This window comes from Morus notabilis, unplaced genomic scaffold, assembly GCF_000414095.1.
Source record: "Morus notabilis unplaced genomic scaffold, ASM41409v2 Scaffold1408, whole genome shotgun sequence".
Lineage (NCBI taxonomy): Eukaryota > Viridiplantae > Streptophyta > Magnoliopsida > Rosales > Moraceae > Morus > Morus notabilis.
Window position 1 is genome coordinate 76,199 of NW_010366970.1, and position 27,716 is coordinate 103,914.

The 27,716-nt window shown below is 35.9% G+C and overlaps 4 protein-coding genes across 5 annotated transcripts; 1 reads left to right on the top strand and 3 right to left on the bottom strand.

Annotated features, from left to right (window-relative positions):
- Positions 1-680: 680 nt before the first annotated feature.
- LOC21386688 (SUN domain-containing protein 5) lies at positions 681-4,281 on the bottom strand. The gene is made up of 4 exons (XM_010111482.2): positions 3,958-4,281; positions 1,611-2,956; positions 1,420-1,505; positions 681-924 (listed from the first exon to the last, which is right to left on the bottom strand). Exons 1-4 carry the CDS (start codon positions 4,142-4,144, stop codon positions 681-683), a joined length of 1,863 nt encoding a protein of 620 aa, XP_010109784.1. The 5' UTR covers positions 4,145-4,281.
- Positions 4,282-5,539: 1,258 nt separating this feature from the next.
- LOC21386689 (probable inactive ATP-dependent zinc metalloprotease FTSHI 1, chloroplastic) lies at positions 5,540-10,954 on the bottom strand. Of its 2 annotated transcripts, XM_010111483.2 has the most exons (15): positions 9,990-10,954; positions 9,816-9,900; positions 9,025-9,459; positions 8,874-8,927; positions 8,714-8,779; positions 8,352-8,447; positions 8,143-8,271; positions 7,882-7,934; positions 7,514-7,709; positions 7,251-7,365; positions 6,905-7,179; positions 6,597-6,680; positions 6,410-6,522; positions 6,081-6,330; positions 5,540-5,935 (listed from the first exon to the last, which is right to left on the bottom strand). In XM_010111483.2, the coding sequence occupies exons 1-15, from the start codon at positions 10,700-10,702 to the stop codon at positions 5,747-5,749; spliced, it is 2,853 nt and encodes a 950-aa protein (XP_010109785.1). In that variant the 5' UTR covers positions 10,703-10,954; the 3' UTR covers positions 5,540-5,746. The 2 variants fall into 2 exon arrangements, with proteins under 2 accessions (XP_010109785.1, XP_024030112.1); XM_024174344.1 differs by lacking the exon at positions 5,540-5,935 and having other exon boundaries at positions 6,126-6,330; positions 6,426-6,522.
- Positions 10,955-12,808: 1,854 nt separating this feature from the next.
- LOC21386690 (uncharacterized protein At4g10930) lies at positions 12,809-21,560 on the bottom strand. Its single transcript, XM_010111484.2, has 15 exons — positions 21,483-21,560; positions 21,274-21,378; positions 21,005-21,090; positions 20,539-20,629; positions 20,278-20,327; positions 20,038-20,107; positions 19,576-19,685; positions 19,330-19,395; positions 18,318-18,859; positions 18,102-18,188; positions 17,920-17,995; positions 15,792-17,043; positions 15,629-15,703; positions 13,420-14,535; positions 12,809-13,304 (listed from the first exon to the last, which is right to left on the bottom strand). Exons 2-15 carry the CDS (start codon positions 21,346-21,348, stop codon positions 13,080-13,082), a joined length of 3,921 nt encoding a protein of 1,306 aa, XP_010109786.1. The 5' UTR covers positions 21,349-21,378; positions 21,483-21,560; the 3' UTR covers positions 12,809-13,079.
- Positions 21,561-26,988: 5,428 nt separating this feature from the next.
- LOC112094148 (calcineurin B-like protein 4) lies at positions 26,989-27,609 on the top strand (the record flags this gene model as incomplete). The annotated part of the gene is made up of 3 exons (XM_024174343.1): positions 26,989-27,088; positions 27,356-27,438; positions 27,550-27,609. Coding segments are annotated over exons 1-3 (243 nt in total), but the record flags the coding sequence as incomplete, so codon positions are not given.
- Between the last annotated feature and the right edge of the window lie 107 nt (positions 27,610-27,716).

Sequence of the window (27,716 nt, forward strand, 5' to 3'; positions counted from 1 at the left end):
AATTTTACGATCACATGCGCGCCTCACAGCACCATTGATGAAACTGTTAGTTTACCAATCCATCCCAAAAACTTAAGCTATTAGAAGGTTATTACAATGGGCAATCGTGTGAGTAAATTAATTAGAAAGCCCAACACGTGAATATTTAAGCTCGAGATATATTAAAGACTCAACACGTGATGACAATTTAAATGGGGATAAAGAGTGGAATTACGAGAGTTTAAACTCAGGACCTCCCGCTCTGATACCATGTTAGTTTACCAATCTATCTTAAAAATTTAAACTATTAAGAAGTTGATCAATAATAATTTTATACTTTAACAGAAACAGCACAATCTCAATCAGAGGACATATACAAATATGAGGTTGGAATACCGTTCGAGATTCCTTCCACAATATCATTGTACTTTGCTTTTATTTAAATTGTACAGTTACGATCAATGTCTACGCAAACCGTAAAGTTTCCATTTGGTATTAAGAAAGTTGTTCAGCCAACATTGTCAGTGATAACGACTATTCGTTCAGCAAAGCTTAAGATTCATATATTGGTCTGCAATTAATACCATTCCTCTTTTTTCAAAGATAAAATTAAAAAAAAAAAAAAAAAAAAGAGACAAAAGGGCAGATAAAAAAACAAAGATATTCATTAAACTATTTGCTACAAAATGATGGAACTAGCACTAGCTATATATCAATGTAATGAACACTGTCATACTGCTGCTAACAAGGATTAAAACCCAACCTCTACTTGTCTTGCACATTTTATTACCAGACTGAGAGGAAGAGGGTCTAAAAAATGTCAAAATTTGTACTGAAACTATTTTGAGAATTGAGAAACAAACAAAGAGAATACTAATCGCTAGCACAGCGAGCTCCTTGCTTTCCAAGCTTGCCTTAAAATCTTCTATCTTTTCCATCTCTAGTCTGTGTAAACAAAGGCAATAAGGAGGAAAAGTGTCACCATATCAGTAGTCAAATGTCGCTTTAGATTGAAAGATGATTGAAATGAGTTGGGTAATTCTTAGTGTAAATTGCAATATTGCACCCTACACTATCCGTTTTTTGCAAGATTCGCACAAGAAAAGTAATAATCATCATTTTTCAATTGAGGTCCAATAGCTAATGGATGTTATCAAATTGATGGTTTAAGACACAAGATTCACACGAGAAAAGTAATAATCGTCATTTTTCAAACCATGTCACTTGCAAATATCATGTTCAACTGTCAATTTGATAACACCATCATTTATTAGACCTTAATTGCCACTAATTTTAAAGCTCATGATGCATTTTGCTAAAATTAGAAGTTTAGTGTACATTATGCATAAAAATAAAAATAAAATAGTTTAGGGTGCAATACTGCAATTTACTCATTCTTAGATTATCAAAACGATGAAAGTTGACATGTTTCTTTCTAACCTCAATATGTTATTTTCTGATACCAGTGAATCCAGCTGAGTTGAGACAAGAGCTTTCCATGACTCGAGGTCAGTAATCCCTTTTTCCTGGAAAAGAAAAGAAAAATGCTCAACACTTTGATGCCTTACCATTGGAAAAAGAAAAAGAATAAAGATAGAAACAGTGGAAATGAATACAAAAATGTATAGTACCGAAATCTCCTTCCACTCCAAGAGATCTTTAATCTCTTTTTTGCTTTTCTCCAAAAGCAATGATATCTTTGCTAGTTCATTATCAAGACCTGGCAAAAGATCTCTTTGTCTCCTATTCATTTCTTTGATATAGTCCTCTAGAACAGACAAGTTCACCTCAAGTGACCTCACCTTCTGCATCAAAATCTTCAAAACCGTGTCGCCGGGAATTCTACTATTCGTCTGCTGTCTAACTTCCATAACAGGATCAGGAATCTTGCTGATAATCTTGCCTGAGACTGTTGGACTTTTGGTAGCATCTGAAGATGGTTTTTGTGCATCATCAATCTTTTCTGTCCCTACACTGGAATTTTGGTTCCCACTTTGACCTTCTGCGCTTCTTTGGTCACTTGAAGCAGCATCTGGTTTTGAAGCAGGCAATGCACTTGAATTAGACTCCGGTGATTTATTTGTAGCCGGTTCGGCAGAGGCCACCAAATCTTCAAGCATTCGCTCGATTGCATCAACCCCATACACCTCTACAACACTCAGAGTGCAGTAAAACTCCGATCCATAATGACTCGTAAGATTTAGTTTCAAGTATCTTACCCACTTGGGCTCAGGAAGCTTGAAAGTTTGAGTGTGCTTGACATTTGAAGCAACAAAGTGTCCCAGTGGGGACCACACTTCGGTCGGATATCTTAAACTGCTGGACAATTCAAACTCCTTGAAGTTGGAAGAGTAGTGTTCAAAGTTCGCGATTTTGACAACATCAACCAGAGTCTGCTCGGCAAGCTCAATCACAACAAACTTTTCCCTCACAGAACAAGGATTTCTTAGGTACTTGTCATGATCCTTTTCAAGTATGTTGCTTGGTCCTTTCGCTTCCTTATTATGAGCTACCACCTTCGCACCCTTAGACGCCAAGGCGTAATTGTATTCAGCTCCATCAGTTTCAAGCCGGTGGGTTATGTTAACAAGCTGAGCAGGTGTCTCCTGACCCTTTTCTTGCCTTGTTATGTTTCGAAAATCATCAAGGTTGAGATAAGTGGGATGAAGAAAACTTCCATTGGGAAGTTGTTCTCCTCCAATTGCCTTCTGTTCTTGTCTTTGCTGTACTTCACAAGCTAAACCATTGTATCCTAACACACTCCAAACCACTTCTAATCTGTTAGTTTCAGGGTCCGAGTACTTGGAAGTCGAATAATTCTGCTGGATGCGGGACTTGTTACAGCTTTTAGAGGTGTTAAACTCTAAAAGCATCCAATTTGATTGTTTGTTGCTTCCATTTGCTACATGAGAATTTATGTTATCGCAGTGCTGACCGCCGCTACAAATTGTGCTTCTGTTATCAGAAAATAAAAGCCCTGAAGAGCAAAGGCCGGGGTCAATATAACACTTCGGAAGGAAATATAGAATAAAGGGTAGTTTGAGAATTTGTAGATTATACTAAATATTGAGTCTGCAAAACACAAAAAACCTATCATGGTCTTCGAGTCTCCATAAATAAACTATACCATACAAATGGCATAAATTTTTCCTGTTCTTGAGGGAGACATGTGAATGCACCAATAGAAGAACTCATGTCTTTGCATAATAGCTCTAAAGATGAACATAACTAGTACAGAAAAAAAGCATTTACAAAAACTATTAGTAAGCTAAATAGCCACTCTCTTATGCTAACAAAAGCGGAGACGGGTCAACTATTGGCGGGTTTGAGCAACTTCGCATATGTTGAATGGAGACCTCTACAAGGAAAAGGAGGACTCAAGCATACAAGGAAGAGTTATTTCTTATCTAGCAACGCTACTAGCTTCTTATGTGCATTAGTGATTTAACTGGTATTTGGACCATACAATGTTAAACAACAACTCTTCTTTTTCTGATTATCTTGTGGTGTTTAAATACAATGTTAGCACTTCGATTTAACCAATTATTCCATGAATTACTTGAGTATACAATAAGTCTTCTTACATGATCTCTAATTAACTAACTAAACTAACTAACAGTCTCAAACCATTGGCCTATTTTACATGAACCATTCATTGCTTTGGGGTCTAAGCAGACAGGAATAGCAAAGGCGTAAACTTTATTGTTCCTTATTCTTCCCTTGCTTATCTGAAAGATGAAACAGATTTCTTGTGCAAATGGCTTCTAAAACAAAACCTTAAGATGGGTGTCGTACCCAAAAAAAAAAAAAAAAAAAAACACAACACAACACAGCACAAAATTTTTAAAAATTAAGCAATAAAATCCAAGACTAAAGGATGGGTACAAACAAAAAAAAATTAAAGGAAAGAAATGAAACTGAAATGGATAAAAATAAATTAAAAAATAAAAAATAAAAAATAAAAAAAGAAGAAGTTACCTCCATTCCCTTGGCCAAGGCCAAGTTTAGAATAGAACAAGAAAACAAGACACCAAAGCGAGAGAATCAAGGAAAGAGAGAGCTCGTACAAGCTTTTCCTGTAGTTATTGCATTTTTTAATGTTGTTGGTGTTGCCGTTGTGGCATCTTACAGGTAAGGAGGGTGGTCCATTTCGAGGCTTCCTCATCTCTCATCCGTACAAACACAAGGCTTTGAACTTGAATGAGCTTGAAGGGATTTCCCGTTTTGCTGAGTTTTGCTGTTTCATCAGAGAGAAGCTTAGAGAGAGACAGAGAGAGAGAGAGAGAGAGAGAGAGAGAGAGATTTGTTTTTCCTGAGAAAGTGGAACTCCAAATAACATGTCCTTTTTGGTTTTGTGGCTAACTTCAACTCCAACTCTTGCGGAAACTGCTTTGCGGTGCTTAAATGACGCTTAATAAGGCGACCAAGTTTTTTAAACTCAAAACAATTATTTATTCGCTTTTTGATTGGCTAAGAAGTGAAATCCACTTTGCTGATTTGCTTGCAGACAAAAATTTGTTAGGAAAAAGATAAAAGTCAGTTTTTAGTTATTTTTTTTTATCGTTTTGTAAAGTGCTTGTTTTGTTGTGCATTAATCCCATTTTGTCCTTAAATTATAGATCATGTTTAGTTTCACTTATGACTTTCAGAACATTTATATGGTTTTAATGATTATTTTAATATTTATTTATTAATAAATATTATTATTTTAATTATAAAATATTAATCCGACAGTTATAATAAATTACATAATTAATAAAAAAAGTTTATGACAATTAATGAGATTAAATTTTTATCACATAACGTTATTAAATTTCTATATTTAAAAATTATCACTGATAAAAATGTAACTATTGAAAACTCGTCTTTCAAAACATATCTCCAGCTTAATAAGTTGTTTTAAGTTAGCCCTTCCCTGTAAAAATGCTTTTTAATTCATTCTTCATGCAATTCATGTCTTAGATTATGTTAGACATAAGTATAAAGTTTGGAGTTATTTAATTCATGCTTCATTTTATTACTTTATATCTGATTTATCTATGTTATGTTATTTTCCTTTTTGTTTACTTATGAATTATGATTTATTTTAAGCCATGTTGTTTTCCTTTTCCTTAAATTTATATTGGTTAAGGCTATCGATTTAATCAATAAATTTGTAGCTCGTCATCATTGCATGCGAATTGCCCAAGTTACACGTGATGCACAAAAAGATAGCGGATTTGTTTCTATATTTTCTTGAATCTTTTTTCTTTTTTTTTTATGGCTGGGCTCGGCTCGGATAGATAATTTGATAAGCCAATTAATTTTTTTACGTGCTTCAGAGTTAGTTAACAATTAACATGTAGTTAAACAATCAATTACGAGCATAAAAGAGTTTAATAGTCAGTTTTAATGAAGCAACAGCTACATAAACGAAATGGAGTTGCAAAAAATTAACTTAATTTTAATTTTATAACTAAAAGCTAACATCAACTGGAAAAAAAAAAAAAAAAAAAAAAAAAAAAAAAAAGAAAAAAAAAACGAAAAAAAAAAAAAAAAAAAAAAAAAAAAAAAGAGCTAACATCGACGTGATATTTAGGTTGGTTTTCAATTGCTGAAAACATACTAACTTGTACCTCATTCCCGGTAACTAGAACTATGAATGAATAAATATTTTCTCAGCTAAAAAAGACCAAAATTTGACATTGAAATTATATGTTCAGCTAAGCCTTCCAACTAAAGCAGAGGCATAAACAGTTCAGGAAGAAGCGTCAATCAGCTGCGTCCTTCACCGGGTTTCATCTTTTGATTGATTTATGAGGGCGTATTCAATTTCGTGACAATCGTCTTGTCTGACGAACAGAAGGCTCCCTGGATCATCTTCCTCGAGAAGAAGACTGATGGATGTTTGTGAAGGGTACTTGTCCAAGATGAAGTCAATTTCTTCACCACTGATTTCCTTCTGATCAAGAAGAACCTGCATTGCAAACCATAAAAGAGGACATAATACACTCCCCCCAAAAAATAAGGCATAAAAAGTTTTGACACTTTTTTTTTCCTTCTGTAGAATCTAAATAACAATTTGAAAAGAACTTGATAAGTGTAACCAGTGGCACAATTACCTTTATAGTTTTGAGCAGAGCTGCATGGTGCCTCTGAAGCAGAGAGAGCGTCCTTTCATACATGTCACGTATCAGCTCTTCAGTCCTTTGAGCAATTTCGTCATCAAGATTGAAGTTGAGTGGTGGTTCTATTAGGCCATAGTCATCGTAGAGTGATCCTTCAAAGTCCAGTCTCGGACCGACAAACTTAACCTTCTTCCTCCAAGGTGGGGGCTCCCCATGTATGCGCATTGGATTCTCCAAATTCCAACTGTAAGAACAGGAAGAATCCGATAATGAGAAATCAAAAGACGCAAGAGTGAAAAGATTACATAGGAATGGTGGCTGACATGGTTAAGATTTTACGGGCAAGCCAAGATGCATCTGCGAGGTAGTCAACTGATGCCCTTGATGTGTCTCGTCCATAAATGACCTCTTCGGCAGCCCTCCCTCCAAGTAAGATCTGTAGAGATGAACTCGGTAAAATAATATGATGCGGTGTGAAAATGAAGCACTATCAGCCCAAAAATAACAAACCTGAAGGCGGTGCAGCAATTGCGGCCGACGCTCAAACATGTATGATTCATCATCAAGCCTGTGAAATACAAGTTGTGATAATGTCTGCAGAGATAACTTGCAAAAGTTACACCGTGAACAATAACTGAAATATTCAGTCAAAACAGCCACGAATTAAACAACTGCAATGTGAAATTACCCAAGCAGATAGATGTCAAGTATCCAGTAAAATAGTCTATCATAAAAATTAAGAACTACAACGATCACGGGGACAATTAAAAGACTGGTAGACAAGTTAACATTGTGATGTTAAGGAGAAGAATAAGGACCTGACCACGGGGGACAATTGAGATGCGGTCACAGAATTCAACTTTAGCATTCTCATAGCGCCTGAGCAGATGAGAAGTCATAGCAACTCCCACTTCAGTAGTAGCTCGCCGACATTGTCCCTGATGACTCAACTCTATCCCAACACGTTTGGGTCCTACAGTAAGTCTGTCAACCGCATCATCCATGTCTGACTGAAGAATTGATTGATGCCCCTTCCTTACAGCAACAAGTGCTGCCTCTTGGACCAGCTGAGCCAATTTTGCTCCCGTCCATCCTGGAAACTTTAGAATGAGTAAATGCAACCCTCAAAATAAGAACGTCAATAAAACAGAAGACAAGCAATACCAGGCAAGTTCTGTGCATAGCTTGATAAATCAACAGATCCTGACATTTTTACTTTGCTAGCGTGGATTTTCAAAATCTCTAATCTCCCTTTTGCAGCAGGAGGGCGAATTCTTATCTACAAGACAACAGATCATCCCCTCAAATCAATAGAAGTAGCTTAGTATTCTGTCTTTTTTCCATAATTTTTTTTTCCCCCTTTTCCATGATCTTTTCAAAAGAGAGAGACTTGCTAAAAGTGTGCCCCTTCCATAATAAAAACAAACCTTACGATCAAATCGACCTGGTCGAAGAAGAGCAGGGTCCAACAAATCCCTACGATTGGTAGCAGCTAAAAATATAACACCTTTTCCTGTATCAAATCCGTCAAGTTCAATCAAGAGCTGGTTCAGTGTAGTTTCCCTTTCTTGAGTTGCTGCATTGTATAGGTGGTCCGTAGATTCCTTGAAAATTCCTTGACGCCTGGCCACATAGAAACAAACCCACAATCTTTTAATATATGAATGTGATATAAAATATTAGTGTTTCTCAATAGCCAACAGTTTGCATTATTTTTAACTTTTTCATTCACTAAATCTACACAGTAAGTGTGAGCGTGATTTCTTAAAAAATCTTTGGTAGAAGTTTCTTGTACCTAGTTGCCAATGCATCGATCTCATCAATGAATATAACTGATGGTTTGTTTACCTGCACGGAGAAATAACAACATTCTTCCTTAAATGGTTTCGTTTAACATGCATTGTAGCATGAAGAGTACTCCAGTCACAATTAACAAGCAAGAAGAAATACAGGCCACCAGATTTTTTCATACAAAATAATACAGAGTATAAACACAAGATTACTTTCAAAAAAGTTAATGTGAACTTTAAATGACCAGAAAAAAAGGCATAATCACCTTGGCTCGCTTGAATAGATCCCTAATACGAGCAGAACCAACACCAACTAAAACTTCAACAAATTCCGACCCAGCCATTTGGTAAAATGGAACGCCCGCCTCACCAGCTATGGCCTTAGCAACCAGGGTCTGGAAACATGGAGGTAATCTTAAGAATCCCAAGACGTAATCTGATCCAATAATTTATAGAACTGAACAAAGTAACAAACCTTGCCACAACCAGGAGGGCCCTCCAAAAGTACCCCATGTGGAGGTTTTATTCCCATTTTATCAAATAGTTCTGGGTTCTTCAAGTACCTCACCAACTAATAAACAGAATATAATCGTGTCACTAACATCATTGTCAAGGAAAATGGACGATAGTTGAAATGAGACAACGTTGGGCACAGTTACAGTGAGACTAAGAAACAGAAATATGTAAATAAAAGTTCTATAGTTCCTTGTCAAAACAAAAGATAAAAATACATATACAAGGCAGGCGAAGAAATATGCAACTACTATACGCTCGCAGACAATGCTGCAACCATTGTCACAAGCAATTCTATGTGAGAGACTGGAAAACAGTACATACCTCCTGGAGTTCCTCCACTGCTTCATCAATCCCTGCCACATCGGAAAACTTAACTCCAGTCGAGCCCTGAAAGAATTTCAATATAGAGCTTTAAGAAACTTTTCAAGTACTTGAACAAGATTAGGAAGTTGTTGGAAACTGAGTTGACGAAGAAACTTACATCAACACGAGCTTCTGCTTTAGATCGCGAAAAATCAATCCCTTGCCACAGATCCTAAAATTGTAAGCATTTATTGTCAGATGCATGACATCACGAAACTCGATAATGCATGGAAAATAAGACAGTAAATAGCAAACGAGGCAATACTTACCCACTTCCTAAAGTTCTTAGGTCTTCTTGAGAGTGTGAAACGTACAAGAAGGACCATAGTCAAAAGAACAAGTGTAATTGGTTTTAACACCTCAATACTGGCGGATACACCACCAAAGGTGTAAAACCGAGAAAATGAAGAGATGATGCCTCCATCGCCAAAAAATTCAACAACATAATCTGAGACTCTTTCAAAAATACCAAAGATGATCCCAAAGAGAAGTTTGACAAATGGTCTGACCACAGGCCATACAACATATACCGTTGTCACATATACAAAACTGGTAACAGCAAATACAGCCGAAGCCATGTACCCTCCAATAACAACACCAGCAGCAGCCATCAGAGCTGTCACCATTCCAAGCTCCACCATGATTCTGCTAGATAGTGAAGATGCCACCGGACTTGGGTACTCTGGTAATTTGCCAATCCAAGACTGCAGCAAAGAGCAAAGCAGTGAGGGAAAATAAACATGTCCCACTTAACATACCACTTAACATTTTTTTTTTGTCCCAGAGTGTATTCCATCAGTGTATTGTTGTTCTGCCTTACGAAGATGGAATCAAATTAAAATCTCTTGAATTCCTTTGTGTCTAGTCCTAGTTTCACCTCAACTTCAAAGGCAAAGGCTTCTTAAACTCTATTATTTCCCTTTAAACTAATTCCAACTTAAATTTAATGACCAAACTACTCTTTTATTCACTTTTTTTTTAATGAAATTTAATAAACTAATCTTTGTTCACAAGTTAATATTTAACGAAGCAAGCTCAACTGAGTTATGAGATTGATCACCGTAGTTTGCTTCTCTATTTGATAGCGCGGACCGTTATACTCCTCGAGAAGATCCAGAGCTTGATTCTCATCCAGCCTCATAGCCCTGAAAAGGTAAATGCATATGATAACATCAACTTGACATTAACACCCCCAAATTTCCAAAGGAACTCAAATGGTTAGTCAATTTGTTACCATCTTCTTCTCTGCAAGCTCTTGTCCCCCGGAATTTCCTTCAATTCGACGATGAAATCCCTATAACCATCACCATTTGACATAACACTGGTAACCTCCTTCCAAGTCAACATCTTAACCTTGTCACTCTTCATAGCTTTCTGAAAATCCACAAAGCTCATCTTGGGCAATGCCTGTAAATCCCTCTCGAATTCCGCTTCCTCTGATAATTCCGTCCCGAAAACTTGCTCGGGCACGTAGAGCTTGCCCCTATACTCTCTCAAAATGTCCTTCAAAAACACATCACCCTCATTCTTCTTTTGACTATCATCCCTAACCTTCTTCTCATTCAACCTCGAATTCAATCTTTTCACCAAGTAATCAAAACCGCCATTATCGGAATCCTTGCTCAAATTCTCCTTTTCCTTCAACGTATAAAACTTATCACCAATTAAGTATCTCGGTTCAATTTGGCTTGGATTCTCCTTCAAAACTCTAGTCACAAAATCTTCATCACTTGGTTTGATAGCCTCACCGGCCTGTGACGTTGCCTCGGATTTCGATTGGCACGAGACGGCCGGTGACCGGCGGAGAAAAAGCGGCGGCGGCCGACCAATCCGAGTGAAATTGAAACCGTTAGAGTGAAGTCTAGGTATAGAGTGAAATCCATGGCGGCGAGTCTGGATTTTCGGAAGGTAAATCCTTGGAGATAAGCGAATGTCAATGGCGGTCATCGTTGAAGCTTAAAAGGCAGAATTTTTTGCAGAAATTCGAGGTCGTTCAACTTGAGATTTTCTTGAAGCTTGAATTGCCAGAGTTGTGGCAAATCCTTATCGTTCTCATTTTAGGGTTTATAGGAAATTTGGGGGTTTATCATAGTTGAGACAATGTTCTCTCACTCTCGGATTCTTCAGTGAAGTCTGAAGCTTAACGTTGCTTTTAGCGGGTTTTAGTTCCAGCGGATATTATCGGTTTATTTTGCTTCTTTTCTCTTCTCTTTTTTTTTTTTTTTTTTGTTTTTGTTTTTGTTTTTCCTCGTTTTTGCGGTGGTCTTCTTATGAGTCATAGTTTTTAATTATTAAGAGCTCGTTCATTTCACCTATTTGAATTTTTAATTTTAAATTTTTACAGTAAAATTTTTTTAAAAAATATCACATCTAATTTTTTCTATTATAATGAAAAACTCTAAAAAAATATTACATCTCAACTCGAATTGAAAACTCAAATTCGTGAAATGTCACAGTTTTTAATTATTAATGGCTCGTTCATTTCACCTATTTGAGTTTTTAGTTTTAGATTTTTACAGTAAAAAATTCTCAAAAAATATCACATCTAACTTTTTTTATTACAGTAAAAAGCTCTAAAAAATATCACATCTTAACTCGAATTGAAAACTCAAATTCGTGAAATGAACGATAAATTCGATAAAAATCACATCAAATTAAAAATTATATAAAATAAATAAATTTTAATATAAATTTAATGATTAAAAAATAAAAAATTAATAATAATCTATTTTTACAAAGATTATAAGAGAAAGTTTCTTTTTTAATTATTTAAACTATGAATGTTCACCTTAAAATTTACTCCAATTTCCAATTGCAAATCAGACAGTTGGAAACTTGGCATTTCAAACAACAGTTTTTAAAAAAACTCTTCTTTAAAAAAAAATGTAGAATTCTATAGTATGATAAAACTGTTTTAAATCCTATACATATAAAAATCCTTTTTGCCAGATTTCATATATTTAAAACTCGAAGACTTCTATAAGAAGGCAAGAGACAATATGTTATCAGTAAAACACAATTATAAATCATCACAATTTTATCAAATTTTGGTAAATTATCACACGTTTTTTTATATCATATCATTCGTTTTTTATATGATGATATATCTGATATAATCCGACGGTTTAAAAATGCATTTATAAAATCGTAGCACAAAATTCATCTAAAACTCTCAATTTTACACAGGCTTAGTCACTCATGTTTGGTTCCCCTTGCTGCCATCTAGCATCTAGTTGCATTAATAAGGATTCCAGGATATTGGATAATCTTTGAGAATTTCAGTGTATTATTTATCTTTATTTTATTTCTCACTCTCTGAGCTGTAAAGGGAGATGAGGATAAACATTCTATGTCCTTCGCTTTAAAAAAATAAAAAAAATTGACGAACTCACTTTTTAAATACATTATTCTAAAATTTTTACTTTTGACTTTTAATTAATATTATTTTAACTAATATAGTTCTTTTAACTAAACGGTATTAATCAAGTGTAAAGAATAAAACTATTAAACCCATGCATTCTAAAGGTATTACAATTTGGCTAAAATAACCAAGTAAAAAAGTAAAATTAAAAAAATGACTTTTTAATTTTAATTGCCCAAACACCAATTTTTGCTGGTCTTGGTCTTCTTCGAGCCCTCACGAATGACCAAGAAGGACCCAAAATCCTCATCCCCCTCTCTCTCCCCCTTCAGAACCTTCAAGATCTCCTCTTCTCTTATGCTGGAGTTTCCAAATTTTGTTCTCCAAAAAGTTCTTCCAATAATTTCTTTTTCTTCAAAGCAAATTTCTTCAATCTTGCGGATCTAGAGCTTTGATAGCTGGGGAGAATGAATGTGAAGAAATCAAAAAAAGTTGCCATGACTGAGCACTTCGTGAGGGAGGAAAAACGGAGCTAGCTTCAGGGAGGATTTTGGGTTCCTTTTTTTTCCCTTTTTCTTTCTTCTCAGAAAGTCATTTTACAAATAAAAAATTTTGAATTGTCATTTTATGAATAAAGCTTTTCTATTAGATTATTTTTACAAAGGCCTCTCTTTTTCCGTACAAATATGAGGAGTGTAAATGAGTGGCTATTCAGGAAATCAACCTACTGATATGAAGATTTGACCCCTTCAGTCCCTTTTATTGATAATATAAAATGGATCGGATGCTCAAACAGAGACTCATGAAAACAAAAGCCTATTTCCAATTATCAACTTATACAATGACTGTGTTTTAACCATACCTTGGGTTTAACATGTAACTATCTACAGAATACAACAATTAGTAGAGAGCACAAGCTCTAAAGGAGAGAATTTGAGAATTGACAATGCCATTGGCGTGTCCTCAAGGAGAACTACTTTTTCCCTTATGCTTGGCAGCCTCAACATACTGCTCTGCGAGTTTCTTCACCTTTTCGCCTTCCTTGATAAGGAAATTCGCATTCTTGGCTTTGCAATGGTATTTCATAACCTTCTCAGTTGTTTTTGCCACAGCCCGCCTATATTGTTCAGCTGTGATTACCCCACTTTTGCACAACGGCCTTATGTGCTCTTTTATGTAGGCTTCAACCTGTTCGAAAAAGATAACATTTGTGGGCAAGATAAGGAACATAACCAAAACACGCTGTCAAAAACAAGCATAATAATATACTGGAACAACAGATGAAAAGTGGTTGAGATTTGACCTTCTTAGATATAGAATTGTCCGGCTGTTTGATTGAGTCTGCATTAGATTTCTTCTCCTTCTGACGAGCAGTTTTGCTCATTTCGGAACGGTTTGGAGAACTTTCTCCAGCAGAGGAGTTATGACCTATGCTTGTAGATTTCTCCGGGCAGCTCTCATTCCCTATTGCTTGGTTTGGCACACAAGTTTCAAAGAGTCCACTTTCAGCAACGGCTTCTGCATCACCTAATCCATTGAGCTTTGCTAATTCTCCTCCTGGTAATTTCGCGATCACTGGTTCTTTGTCAGGGCCATATAGTTCTTCACATTCTGCAGCTGAAAGCTCTTCACCTTCTTTACCAAATAATGCTTCTGTAGGAAGCAAAGAATTGTCGGTTCCACCCTCCACTGTCGAGTTACCAAACCCCACATCAGTGTCCTTGTCAAGCATGGAAGATGAATGGTTTGGCAATTCAGCATTCCCCGAATTCTCTTTCTTTTCAACATCAGAAATATTACTTGATCTTTCAGAGTGGAAAGTGGAGAAGACTAATTTCATTTTAGAAGCACCCTCTTCGGGCTGTACCTTAGAGACTTTTGGGGCACTAACACCAATATAGTCCTCATCATCCAAGTTATACTCGAATTCGCCATAAATATCCAGATCTGCAACATTGTCCATTTCAAATATATCCTCAGACCCATCATCTCCGACATTTATGGAGGGTTCACCTTCTTCACGCTGAACTTCCATCCTTTGATCTGGACTATTTGGAGGAGAATCGGAGAGAAGACCAGCATTTTTCAGTGCTTCTTGAATTATAGGATCAGTTGAATGTTCATTTTCAGCTTGTTTTGATGTATCAGGAGGATTTGTAGACAGCAATGAGCTATCCATCTCTGAGACTTTGGTGGACAAGCCATTGATTTCTGGGCCTCTACTGGACTTGTTTTCTGATCGGTGTGATATCTCTTGGGAACAAAGATTGAGATATACTGGCTTGCTGGTTGACCTATCAGCAACGTCCCTTTCTATATTAACTGCATCAGCCACTGCTAACTCCGTTTCTGCAGATCTTCGAATGACCGGAAGATTTGCCTTCCTTAAAAGGTGCTCTGTTAGGCGGTAAAGCTGTGCCTATACAAGATGTTGATAACATGATCAACAAATAAATTAATCTCCATTTCAAATTATCTAATAAGAAGTTATAACGTTATAAAGGGGTTTGCAGACCTTAACGTTGGTTTGGGATCCAAATAAAAGTCAAGTTAGACTGCCACTTTATTTAGTTAGGAAGTATACTAAATAAGACTTCAAAATTCCTTTTGGTTTTTCTGTTTCTTCTCTGGGTAGATGTGTTAGATATCAGCCCTTAGGAAGGTGTAGGCTAAGAGGGGCTAAATGGATTGAAAGAAAGGGGGCTGGGGTCTTGATGTAATTTCTAAGAAAATGGCTAGTGTGTGTGTGTTGAGTCGCCAGGGGTGCAGGGAGCGTTATTAGTGTTTGGCTAGGCTAGATGTTTCTCATTATGCTGAGTATTGAATTGAATTGTTGACTGCTAGTTTAGTCCTTAGCGTTAATAAGGGAGTTCTCTGGGGTTCTCAAATACTCCAGTCTATCCATTTTGTTTTCTTCATTTTTTGTCTAGCTGGTTTTGGTTTGTTTGAGCTGGTGTTGAAATTAATCTCAATAAAAATACCCTCTGTTTGCATTCAATCTGGTGTTTGGCTGCTTGTGTGTGTGAGTACTTGGGTTGTTTGGCTGAGAAAAGATCAGGTTTCTAACAAGATGGAATTCTGTTTCTTTAGGTTGGTGAATATTTATCACTAGAATGGATATTTTCGACATTAAATTCAGATGTTGATATCTAAAGAATATGTGTCCAGTTTTACAGCCATAGTCTATGTAACATGAAGCATGAATGAATTGTGAAAATCATCTTTCCTTCGTTCTAAATTTCACAATATCTGACCCAAAACACAAGAACTGCGCTGGTGGGAACAATGGAGACATGATTATGCTCCCAATTAGCTGAAGTTATGGTGTGGTGGGGTGGTAGCAATTATGATGAATAAGGTGGTGATGATCACATCTATTTCATCAGTGGAAGCAATGGTGTCGATTAAGTGAGAGGTTTCGATTCTCCAGAATAAGGACTTAACATGCTTTCAATCTATATATCGAAAACAAACAGGCCATCCACTTCAACATGCTCAAAGATAATGCATACCTGCCTAACTGACATGGGGATTTTATAGCGACGACTAGGTGCCAAAACTGGTCTCATTTCTATTGGTAGTTGAGCCTGCTCAGACACACCACAAAGTAAAATGATATCACTTGCAGAACCTGTTGGCATAAAGAAACAGCTTTGAAATTAACTTACTACATACTAGCAAAGGATAGTTTCCTTTAAGGACAGCCATGTCTTCTTGTTTCCTGTTTGATACACTCTCGCCTCCACCACTAGTTTTTCGAGCAAGAACCTCCAAGGCCCATTTTCTTTTATCAGTTTTTATGTCCTTAGATTTAACAGCAGCTCCTTTATGGGTATTAGACTTGGAATTGCCTAATGAAGGAAGTGGTGACCCATCTGCGTGTCTGTTTAGGTGTACTTTACTAGAAGCAGCATCCTTAAGGCTTGTAGCATTACTCTTTTTCCCAACCTTAGGCAAGCCCTTGTCAATTTCTGCGGAGCTTGAATTATCAAGAGATAACTTCAAACGTTTTTCTGCCAATGTGGTTTGTTTATTGCTCACCTCTGAATCACCAGAATGTTTAAGAGCTGCGAGAGGCTTGATGTCGTCTTTTCGTGGGAATACAGATGTATCTGCTAAATATAACCGAGAAAGAATTGGATCTGCAGCCTGTCTTTTAGACCCTTGTACCGATTCTGTGCTCTCGGAACCATTCCTTAGAAGGTCAAGAACTGACTTCAAAGTCTGAATTTTTTCAGGTTTTGAAGTCTGTAGGCAGCGATGCTTCCAGAACTCAATCTCACAGTCCCGATCCCATGCGCGTTTTCTTCTTCCATTGGAATGTGCATAAATTTTCTTTGTCAAATTCTCACGTACCTTGCCCTTCTGCAACAATGACTTCTTTGCCTTCACTGCCAACTGTGATAACGTCTTGGCAGATTCTGTTTTGGGTCCAGCAACAGCAGCCCTAAAGGCAGCAAGAAGCTTTGGATCAAAAAGGTTTTCACCATAGTCTTTAACAGATTTGTTGCGAACGGCCTCTCTTATTTCTTTTCTTAGTTTCTGAACTACCATGGATGACTCCTTGTCCTCAGCAGCTCTCTTCATGATCTTTTTCACCCTCAAACCAGCCGCAGTTTCCAGTTCTTTTGATGATTTATCATTGGCATTACGAGAACTAAGTCCCTTGGAAGGTCTGCAGTTCGTCCCTTGAACAATACTCATTATATCAGAAGCGGCATTCTCCTGTTTGGAAAGACATTTCATCTGATCGTCTCTAGGAACTGCTACCAGGGAGACTTTCTCAGAATCATCTGAAGCAGATATATTGACTTCGTCCTTGGGCAAAATCGGTTGAATCCTCCCCTCAGCTCTCATTTTCTTTGAAGAAGCTTCCGTCTCAATCTTAGTTTTTTCATGCCCATTAGCATTTGCATGAATTTGATCACTACCATGTACACAAAAAACACAAAATTAAAGTCATAAGTTTTCCCCTATTTGCAGTGAGAAGTACAAAGCCATGAGAAACTTCAATTCAAAAGTGCATATACGTACAAAGCAAATTTAAATGAACGAACACCTAATTAAGACACATACAAGGAGGTAAAACACATGTGTTTTGTTGCATGTGAGCATGTCTCTCGAGCAAAGAATGGCTAGGATAGTAAAACTTCATTAGTTAATAACATGTTTTGTTCAACTATTCAGTTGCATCAATGTATATCAGAACTGTCAATTTGGCCGTCATATCAGCAGGGCTTTTGTTAAAGTATAAAACTATTATTAGCCCACCTCCTAACAGCTTAAGCTTCTGGGATGGATTGGTAAACTAACATGGTATCAGAGCGGGAGGTCCTGAGTTCAAACCCCCGTAATTGCACTCTTTATCCCGATTTGTCATCATGTGTTGGGTCTTTAATATATCTCAGGCTTAAATATTCATGTGTTGGGCTTTTCAATTAATTTACCTACACAATTGCCTATTGTCCAGCCCACACGTGAGGAGAAGTGTTAAAGTATAAAACTATTGTTGGCCTACCTCCTAACAGCTTAAACTTCTGGGATGGATTGGTAAACTAACAGCTTTAGACAACTTTAATAGGGTCCTTTAGACAATATCAAAAGCTTGTTGACTGCTCCATGGACAATTAATCTCAACAGAGAAAGCATAAACCACAAACAAAGAGAAGTGATCAAGCAATTGGAGTAGGGAAATTGTGATATGATATAGTAATAATGAACCTGGCGATGCATTATTATGAATACTAATTGCTAAATCTCTAAATGTTCTAAGAATTAACATATATTTTTAACGATAGAATACCTGAAATCTGAATGCTTTCTCTTTACACCAGTAGTTGTGGGTGCATCCTCATCAACATTTGCTACAGATTTCTCGGCTGGAAAACATTTCAGCACTAACACAGCGTCAAGAGATGTGTGCTATATAAATAACTTCAATCACATCCCAATTTCTGGCCCCCCACAAAGAAAAATATTTCCTACCTCTAGATGTTTGTTCTTCTGAAGGCTTGAGCTGCGTCACACCTTCATTCATTTGATCTTCAGTAAAACTATTGTTTATTTCGTCAACTAGAAGCACATTAATAACCACAAACACTAACTCAATTCCATAAGCATAGATAAAAAGTATTCTGCAACTTAATTATGGAAATGTTATGCCTTAAGAGAAAACAAAAGATGCAGAAAAATATTATGTACCAGACAAAAATGTGCTGACAGAGAGACCAAGGTGAAGACCCATAACGGGATTACTGCCAGAGAGATTGTAACTGGTGTGTGATTCATTGACTACCTCTCCAGAAGAACATTTAATGCCGCCAAAGTTACTATGCTTGCTCACCAAACAACTTGAAGGAAAACTAACGGGTGTCTCACATGATAAGGACAGTTCAAGCTCCTGTGCCTTCAAGCTTGGTCGAGTTATAGATTTTTCCTCAGATGGTGTTGTTTGCTTCTGACTAGTGTCTTCAGAATTCAACATAAAAGTTTGAGTTTTCAGGTCCTGGTCAACTTCAACAATTGGCATAATATTGTCCTGTGGTTCTTCTTTTATTTTATTTCCTCCAACCATGGAGACCACAATAGCAGTTTCACCACTGTCCGCAACAGAAACAGAAACCTTTCTAGAGAAAGTGTCCTCGGATAAACTCTCTCTGTTTGCATTTCCGGAACCGGATGGGTTGTTAGAAGGCTGTTCTAAACTCCCATCTGGTTTCTGTGGCATCTCATCAACTACACACCTATAAGAAAATGCAAACAATAAATATAAAATATCAAGAGAGGAGAACTAATCTTTGATTTTCAGAGGAAACCTCTCCCTCTGTTAATTTTGTAAACATTTTTTTATCATTAATGAAATTTCGTCAAAAAAAAGGGGAGAATTAGAATCCTACAAACAGAGAAACTCTCATCAATCAGTCCATGACTATATATTGAGGTGCAATTAGGGGGCACTTAAGCTAAACTGAACTGTACTTGGACTATACAAAATAACTACTAAGTAATATTTGTGAAACAGAGGAATAACTCTCACCTAATTGAATTGTTTAGTTATCTCGGGCAAGCCGATAAAGGTATCCAAGTAATTAGACAAATATTAAAATAGCCTGTTCTACTACAGTTGTTACGAGATGAATATTTTTTTCTTGATGAATTAGAATGTTAACTGATATTAGCAATTCACAGAACTAAAAGTCACTCTCTAACTTACCTCGGGCATAACCAAGTACTCTCGGATGTGCCTTCAGGATCAAATCCCACACAGAAAGCGTGATACCTGTCTCAATGGTAAAACCCATAGAATGTTAAAAAAACGGAAATATAAAGTAGATTAACAATATAAATCTACAAGAGGGGGAAAAAAGTGAGTATTTTTTCCAAATGAGAAAAAAAAAAAGAAAAAGAAAAACACAATAACAACAACAACAACAATTTAAAAGTATGCATAGGTACTTACCATAGATCACATGAATCACATGCAATCGATGTATCGAGATTGGAATCTCCCTCAGTGCTTGCTGACCCATTTCGAATTTTGCAGCCATCTCCATCCAAGCAGATAACTGCCTAAAAATAGGCAAAGACACAAGAATTTGACGTTAGATGAAATAAACTCTAAAATCTATAAGTTGAAGACCAAAAAAAAATACAGACTAGAAGCAGAAAACGAAGCTTGTCCATGCTTTCCAGAGTGATTATTATTTCCTCATAATACGCAAAAGTAAAATATGACTTCCAAACTCTAATGTCTAAATTCTCATTTATAATCATGCCAAGCAACACTCATACGAGGGAGCAGTGATCTAATATTAAATAAGGGATGTTTAAAAATTCAAAAACTAAAGACTAAAACAAAGATAACTTTTCCAATTATTACTGAAAATTTTATAAGAGATCAAGGATTTTCCAAAAGGCTTACATTTTCATCAATATAGTATGATGGAAAAGAGAGAGTGTTATTCTTCCCTTCAATGCACCAATCATCATCTCTGTAAAAATCAGGAGGGAAAATTTAGCCTCTGCTGAAACCCAAGACCAGCAATATTATAAAGTAGCGACAGTGGGAGATTGTCAAATCATGGAAATGCAGTCCTAGCATCAGGTGAAGAGATAAGGCAGTGAATCAGTCTCCCAATCAAGAAATAAGGAGTCAAAGTACCTGGAATACGAGTCATCGTCAACCTTGCTGGTCCCAATAGTATCATATACCTTCACATTTAAAAAAATTGTGATCTTTAACCCTGAATATAAGTAAATCCCAAATAATGGAACTTCAAATATAAAAATTTCCACATAAGGAAAGAGCAACCTCCAGAATAGAAGGTGCAAATAAACAAATACTTTATATACTTAGATGTGCAAATCAATGACAAATAATACTAGAACAATCAAGAAAAAGAAGAGGTCATTTCATGCTCACCGGAACACAAGTGATCAATTGAAACTCATTCTGGCAAAGCGGGCAAAGGTTTGTAATAGTAGCCCAATTGTCGATGCACACAAAACAGAACCTGAAGAAGTCATACGAAAAAGCCCAGATTGTGAAATCATAACATTCATCGAAAACATAAGGAAGACATGGAAATCACAATCCTTTTCTCAACTTTCACAAACCTCAAACATTATTTCAGGCATAAACAAAAAACATCACTCCACCTCAAAAACATTTCTCCAAGTACATTGACAAACACAATGTTGGAAATTTAGGACTTTCTTAAAATAAACTAGAGCCCATCAGAATGTTAAATCAACAACAATGCAAAAGTTTTAATTTTTCCTATAAACCCAGATAAGTTCGCACCCAAAACACACTCAACATCAAATAAACTTCACCATAGTAATGAGAAAACTAGCCCAGAAAAATAATTATCCAGAATTACACGTACCAGTGTTGGCAACAATCAAGAACACCTCTGTCGATGACGATATCCATGCAAATTCCACATCTTTCTCCCTCGAAATTTATAGCTTCCTGTACAGTATCAAAATCCCAAAAAATAATTATTTTTCTTTCTTTTTTTTTTCCTCCAGTAGCTGAAAATTTAGATAAATACAACATAAGACCATTTTTTTTCTCTTCAATTGTGAAAAAACCCAATGAAAAAAAAATTAATCTTTTTGAGCAAGAAAAGAAAATACAAGAGCTGAAACTTACGGGATTACTGTTGTAATCATCAACTTCAACACAATCTTGCTCTGCCACGAGACTTGTTACTAAATCCACTTCCATAATTTTGCTTAAAGAACTATAATTCAAAATCTAGACAAGAAAAAGTAGAAATTTAGAGATCAATTCATTGATTGATTGTGAAAATGATTAAATGGAAAAAGAAAATAGAGAGAGAAAACGTGGAGGAGAGGGACCTGGGAATAAGGGCGAGCACATTTCTCCTATGTGTGCATGAGGAAGGGACGCTCGGAGGATGAACTTGAAGAAGAGCAGAGACATGAGGGCAATTTCGTACGAGGGTTTCACTTGCGTTTCGCCGTCTTGATGTAATGGAACGTTTGTAAGTTCAAACGTTTTTCTGGACTTGAAGTAATAAGTTGGGAGAAAGAGGGAAATAGGCGAATTAAAATTAATAAGTCAATAGTTTACGTAAGTTAATAAATAGATTAAATTACTATTTTTGTCTATAACTTGTCTGATTATGAACCATAACTTGATAAGTTATTGTCTATAATTGTTTATAACTTGTCTGATTATGATTATCAACCCCCATCAGGGCTGATTATCAGCCCCCATTAGGGCTGATGGGGGCTGATTATCAGGCCCCATTGGGGCTGCCCCCAGGGCTGATAATCAACCCCCATTGGGGCTGATAATTTGCCCCCATTGGGGCTGATGGTGAGGGATGATTATCAGCCCTTATTGGGGCTGATGGTCAGCCCCCATTGGGGCTGATGGTGGCTGATTATCAGCCCCCATCAGGGCTGATTATCAGCCCCCGTTGGGGCTGATGGGGGCTGATAATCAGCCCCCATTGGGGCTGATGGTGGGGGCTGATTATCAGCCCCCATTAGGGTTGATTATCAACCCTCATCAGGGCTAATTATCAGCCCCCATTGGGGCTTATGGGGCCTGATGGAGGCTGATAATCAGCCCATATCAGGGCTGATAATCAGCCCATATCATGGCTGATAGTCAGCCCCCATTGGGGCTGATAGGGGCTGATAATCAGCCCCCATTAGGGCTGGTAGGGGCTGATTTTTAGCCCCCATCAAGGCTGATTATCAGCCCCTATTGGGGCTCATGGGGGCTAATTATCAACCCCCCATCAGGGCTGATAATCAGCCTCTATTGGGGTTGATGGGGGCTGATAAGCAGCCCCCATTGGGGGGGCTGATAATCAGCCCTCATCAGTGCTGATGGGGGCTGATTATCAGTCCCCATTGGGGCTGATTATCAGCCTCAATTGGGGGCGTCCCAGGCCATCCCCAACGGGGGGGCCTCCCAAGGGCTGATACAGCCCCAATGGGAGGCCCCTAAGGGCTGTATCAGCCCTAACAGGGGCCTCCAGGGGGAAAAATAGAAAAAAAAATGACCAAATCAGATCAAGCATAGCAAAATTAGAAACAAAACAACACCAAATCAAACGAAAAACTAGCAACCGATTTGGTTGAATATAGCAAATCAAACGGCGAGACGAGAACGGGGACAAAATGGAAAAAAAAAAAAAAAAACAAATCAGAAGAAATGCTCAACCAAATTGAACGGAAAACCATCAAATATTTTTGGCTAGGGGCGTACCTCAGTGAGAAAACGGCGAGATGAGAATGGGGTAGATCGAGCAACAAGAGACCGGAGGAGCTCAGGTGAACGAAAGAGCTCGGGTGAGAAGCAAATGGCGCAAGTCAGGCGAAACGGGCGAGAAGAACGCCGGGGCTCGGCCGGGAAGAAGAGCTCGGCTGAAGAAGGGAAGGGAAGAAGAGCTCAGCTGAAGAAGGGAAGAAAAAATCAAAAGAAGAAAGAACGGGAGGACGGGAGGCTGAAGAAAGAAGGAAAACGAAAATGAAAACTAGAAAATGAAAACGGGTTTTTTTCATTTTCAGAATTCCACAAAACGACAAAAACAGTTTTGTTTTTGTTTTCTAAAACAAACTTCGCCAAACGCGTTTTTTATTACTGTTTTCAATTTTTTGCTTCGAAAAACGTAAAAAATGAGAATGAAAACGATAACAAACAGGCCCTTAGTAATTCGTCGCTATTTTTAAGTGTGAGTTAAGCGAGTGGCACATTCGAACATTAACTTTTGAACGACGGTGCCTTGAGTAGTGAGATTGCCATCTAGCATGCTTGCAGTGCAACCGCGGGCCGGATCTTGTGCATTGAAGTCTACCAAATCTAGTGCATCCGCGCCTCTTATTGAAAAAAAAAAGAGAAAATTACAGAATTTATTTTTAAATGTGTATGAGTTTAAATCTTTACTCTTATTTTTTATTAATATTTTTTATTAGTATAGTTATTTAACTAAAAAAAGTTATTAATTAAAAATAAAGAATAAAAATTCTAATTCATACACTTTTTAAGTAGACGTTTGGTTCATAGATTAGAATCATGTGATTAGAACCATTTTTAATTTATGTATATTTTTTGTAAAAGAAAACACTGTAACGAACCATGAACTATAATTCAAATCATAGTTTGAATCTTTCAACTAAACATTTAATAAGAGTATTTATCTCTTTTCTCTTATGAGTAATGACGTAAAATCACATCAAATCTAGCACGCCTCTCCAAGACGTAGTACACTAAATCTAGCAGAAAGAAGGGACATTATTTCAAATAATGTAGAAAGCTACGTTTTTGTTTTTGAACCACATTTGTATAGGTTCCTTCGTGCATAATAAACTAATGTAGGCATAAATATATTACAAAGGAGAAAATAATTCAAAATCATCCGTCGGTGACTAGTGTTGTGACGGGTTAAATCTGACTTAGGCCCCGTTCACTTCGTTGATTCGAGTTTAGAATTCGAGTTGAGATGTGATTTTATGTGAGAGCTTTTTACTGTAGAAAAAAAGTTAGATGTGATTGTTTGTGAGAGCTTTTTACTGTAGAAAAACTTAAATTCTAAACTCGAATCAGCGAAGTGAACGAGACCTTAGCCACAAATTTGTTCCTTATTTAAAAAGGTCAACTATTTTATTTAAATGACTTAGTTTTCATTGGCCACGGATTGTAATAAAATATTATAAGCAATAGAAAATTGTTACAAATTACAATGTGTCACGTACTAAAAATCAACTTCTTGTAATTATAATATATATGAATAAAATCATTTTAATACCCCGTGTTATTGTGAAATGTACTCTTAGTACTCTGTATTTTTTATAATATTATATCAAAATCTCGACGTTTTTAAAAATATCTTCTTGATACCTTAAAGCAGATTCTTGAGACATAAAATGACTTTTGTATTATTCTATTTAATTAACTAATACATCTAAAAAAAGTCAAGAACTTTTTTATTTTGTTGTTTTCTTTTAAATATTTTAATGTTTTAAAATATTTTCAATTTAAAAAAAACATTGATTTTTATTTAATTAATAAGAATGGTAGTTTGGACATTCGACGTTCCAAAAATCAATTTTAGGATTTTAAGAAGTGTTTTTAAAGACATTGAGATACCGTTCTAATATTATAAAAAAAAACAAATTGTATTAAGAATATGTTCGCTATAACACAGAGTACCAAAATAATTTTATTCCTAATATGCAATAGAAAAAATGTTACATATTACAATGTGCCACTTATTAAAAAGCATTAAAAGAATCTCATTTTTATTTTTATTTTATTTTTTTGAATTTTGTGATTGTGATAGGATAATATTTTGAAATGTCAAAATTTTCAATTTTTACCAATTATACACGTTGTTTAGTTTTTATGTGATTTTATTCGGATCTAACACTCAAAATAACAAAACATAAATGAATTGAGAATATTTTATTACAAAAGGGTTATTCTTTTCTTTTAATTGATTTTTCTCTCAAAAATGCAAAAATACATTATTCCTCGTTTGTTGGGAGACAAGTAAACGAGGTAATTAATTGCAGGAGACAAGAGACCTCGGAGATCAGAAGGTTCAACAGCTCTTTCTCATAATTAAGCAATCATATTAATATTTTTTATTCATCAACTCAGCTGTACGACACTTTCCTTAATAAGTTAATTACTTTTTTCTTATTATTTTTTTTCCTATCCAAAAAGCATGTTGAAGGACCACTATTTCCTCCTAAAAGAAGGTGGGTACAACGCATGCTCTTCCCTCAAAAACAATTTTTTTCTTAAAAAAAGATTATTCTCACATGTGGTCTTATACTTTAGAGTTATTTTCATTTTACTTACTGAATTTTAAAAACTCTCTTTTACTCTATAAATCTTAAATTAGACCCACTGACCCGTTTTCATTAGAATTTTCGTTAAAAAATAATAGAAGGAAAACAGAGAGAGAGAGAATTAGTCTTATTTTAGAATTAATATTGAAAATAAATTTTAAAAAAAGGATCACACGAACTCTCTTAACCTCCCATCTTAATCTGTCTATTCTTAACAAAAATTCTAATGAAATGGCTTAAGTGAGATTAATATAAAATTCACAGGAAAAAGTGAGAGTTTTTAAATTTTAGGGCATAAAATAGAAATGGTCTTAAAGTTGAAGGGTAGTGAGAATCATCCAAAAAAAAATATGAAAGTACAAAAAGATCCATTAATTTAAACCCAACATGTGACGTCTATGAAACAAACAGAAGTTGAAAAGAGAACAAATCGAGGCAATTGAAAAAACGAAGCTGGTGGAAAGTGATATAATAGACTCAAAAGTATATTTAATGACACATAGAGAGAAGAAAAACAGCAGAAGAAGAGTGTGATGGAAGATTAGTTCTGCAACTGATCAAGTTTTGCAAACGAACTAATATAATTAAGCTTTTTCTTCATTAACCTATTGAGGAGCACCACCACTCAGGTCAGTTTCATATGGTTTGTTACTCAAACTTCAATATATTTTAGTTTCTGTTTCTTTTCTTCGTTGGGATTTTCTTTTTCTTTTTTGTTTTTTTGTTTTTGGTTTTTCCTTCTGATGGGATTCAACAAGCTGGATAATGGGTTCATCTGTTTCAAATCTTGTTGGGAAGGAGAGTTCTTGTGTACTAAGTCATGAATGTACAATAGTGAAAATATTAAAGAAAACCATAAAAGTCTTTAAATTGTTGTGGGTTGACTTTTTTTCCCCTAATTTTTTTTTTTTTTTGGCACTTAATGACTATATATCGCTGGATATATGCAAGCTAAGTGTTGTCACTTGTTAGTATCTTGGTATATTCAGGGAATAGAACAGTTTAAATTAAGTGCCTTTTCTTTTTCTTTCCTTTTTTTTTTCCTCCTATATTTTTCCTTGGTTCTACCATTAAGATTTTTGTTATCATGTTTCTGTACTCTGATTAGCAGACAAAAATTATTGACCAAGAAAAGTATCAGTGAAGAACTTGCATTCATTACGGATAACATAGAGTCAAAATCTGTTGTCTCATTAGTTATTCCTCTAATTAAAGTTTGACATCCCGTTTAATTCTTAAGTATTTTCAGTATGTGGTTTGTATACACGTATTTAAGTTGTTAAATTTAGATGACACGTTGAATAAGTAGTGGAGTGATAATCAATATATAAGATGAGAAAATGAGGACAATAAAATTGGACTCGAAAACGATTGTACAACATGAAAGTAGACGGTTTAGTTCTTCATTTACATCCAATATTTATTTATCTAATCTGCTCAGCAGCTTTAAAATTGATGTGTTTTTTTTTTTTTCTCTTCATTGGTAGTTAAACAGGTATAATATCTGAATCTTGTTTCTCCAATCCGAATCATGCGTCCTTTTTTTAGCTGCTTTTGCTTCAACGGAGCCGTAGTTCGGAAACAAAAATACGGGTACGAGAACCCTACCATTCTTGCCTCAGAAACTGCCTGTAAGTAGAAGTTTTCCATCTTAATTCTAGTCTTATTCTTTTCTCGCACCATTTGTCCCGCCCCATCGACATCTTACTTTAAATCGTTAATAAAGTGAATATAATGGTTAAAGCTACTAATTATATGTCAGTGAATTTGGTATGCTTCTGAAAATTTGTAGTTGTGCAAATCTTAGTTATGATGATCTGTGGTATTTATAGATTGACCATGATATTTGTGGAAAAAATTTATGTGGAAATCTGGGACTTATTTTTAATTTTTGACAGTTACTGTAAATGAAGTGGAAGCCTTGTATCATCTGTTCAAGAAACTAAGCAGTTCCATAATAGATGATGGCAATATCCACAAGGTATATATTATGCATTGTATTATTTTGCTTGGAAAATTTATAATATAGGATTTTTGGTCCTTTGTTTGATTCCTGAAATTGTATATATTAAGCAAAATCTTGTATGACCAGGAAGAATTCCAACTCGCTCTATTTGACAACAGCAAAAAGAAGAACCTTTTTGCAGACAGGGTACGCATGCTTTCGAGTTTTTATCATCCCGGCACCTTGTATTTTAACTTAGGCCTTGTTTATTTCGCCGATTTGAGTTTAGAATTCGAGTTTTGTTACAGTAAAAA